At 53.1% G+C, this 1,632-nt stretch overlaps 1 protein-coding gene across 1 annotated transcript; it reads left to right on the top strand.

Moving 5' to 3' along the window:
* Positions 1-563: 563 nt before the first annotated feature.
* On the top strand, positions 564-1,386 carry LOC136471549 (E3 ubiquitin-protein ligase EL5-like). Its single transcript, XM_066469286.1, has one exon. It carries the CDS (start codon positions 688-690, stop codon positions 1,384-1,386), a length of 699 nt encoding a protein of 232 aa, XP_066325383.1. The 5' UTR covers positions 564-687.
* Positions 1,387-1,632: the final 246 nt, after the last annotated feature.

Genomic DNA, 1,632 nt, shown 5'->3' with positions numbered 1-1,632 from the left:
AAAAAAGACATGTATATAGATATGTTAGCTTAATCTTTTGGCTGTACTTACAGGATAGGGTTTACATGTGTGTATTTATAGGGACAAGTGAATACGTGTGCATTTGTGGATGTCTGTGTGTCTTTATCCAAACAGAAAATAAAAAGCGAGAAAACGTCCAGTTTCTCAGATCAAACACACCAATCATATAATGATTCTATTCTATAGACGGTAACAGCGGCAATTCTCGAACTACAAATCGCGATCCGAGGAAACCATAGAAAATACCGTCGGCCGGCGCTAGACACGAAATCAATGGGCCCAGTTAGAATATAATACGGCGTGTAGAATGTTTCTGGTTCTGTGATGGTTCCTTCCTCTCAAGTCTACGGTTTCGTTCTCAACTATCGAAAATTCTTGCCCGACGACTTTCGACTTGGGAGTTGTGAGTTATGACATGTGAAGCCCAGAATTACCACGCGGCTTCGATCATCATCATCTCTCCGTGTTGCCATTCCGCGGGCACGAACTAGCAATAACCTCGTAAATTCCCGATGAACTTCTGTGCTGTTTACTAATCCAGTCATCTTATCATACCATGCGCCCTCCGATCCATCGGTGAATTGAAGTTGGCTGCCGCGCGGGCAAGCTGTGAATCATCTAGCTCGATAATCGGCCAGAGGCAAGTCGATCGATCTCGCGGTCGCCATGGACTGCTGCCTCCGCGTGTACGGGCTGGCCATCGCCAACATGGTGTGCGTCGGCGGCACGGGCTTCCTCGTCTACGCGCTCGTGAAGCTCGCGAGGACGCCGCACAGCACGGGCGGCATCGTCGTCGTATCCATCTTCCTCGTCTTCTGGCTGGGCGTCGGCGCCAGCATCTACCCGGCCTTCTGCGGCTCGCTCTTCCCGTGGTCCGCGCTGGGGCGGTGCCTGGAGCCGCCGCTCAGCGCGGTCCTCTGGCTGCTCTGCTTGCCCTGCAGGTGCGCGCGCGCCGCGCGGCGTCGCCTGATGCGCGGTGGCGGCGGCCACGACGACCAGGGCGCCTTGCCGCAGTTTATTGTGCAGAGTCACCAAGGCTACAGCATCGGCATCGGCATCGGCATCGGCGTGCTTCCGCGGGAGCCACCAGTTGGTAGCAGCAGAGCGCGGCGGGTGGCTGCCACAGCCACAGCTGCCGACATCCTGGCGTACGAGCAGCCGGACGGCGAGCTGCCTGACGGTGACGGCTCGCCGGACTGCGCGGTGTGCCTTGGCGCCGTGGAGAAGGGGGAGATGGTCAAGCGGCTGCCGGTGTGCCTGCACAAGTTCCACCAGGAGTGCATTGACCTGTGGCTACGCAACCATTCCACATGTCCAGTCTGCCGGTGCAACGTATTCGCACCGCTGCCGTACCAATTAGTGTGAACTTTTTTTTTTTGAGACGACCAATTTGTGTGAAGTTGTTGTGTATAGTATAGGCACCCATACGTAAAGAAAAGGTGTATATAAAAGAAGAATTGATTATACATTTCTTTCCAAGACAGCATAGGATCCTCAGTGTTGCTCTGCTGTGTATCGAACTCCATGTGTGTTTTCATCGATTTGTACAATTGTACCCGTCGACGTGTTAGTATTTTAGATGGTTCTCTGATATAGATGGAAAAAATTTTG

The sequence above is a fragment of the Miscanthus floridulus genome, chromosome 8 (assembly GCF_019320115.1).
Source record: "Miscanthus floridulus cultivar M001 chromosome 8, ASM1932011v1, whole genome shotgun sequence".
Lineage (NCBI taxonomy): Eukaryota > Viridiplantae > Streptophyta > Magnoliopsida > Poales > Poaceae > Miscanthus > Miscanthus floridulus.
This window is presented reverse-complemented; position numbering and strand designations above follow the sequence as displayed.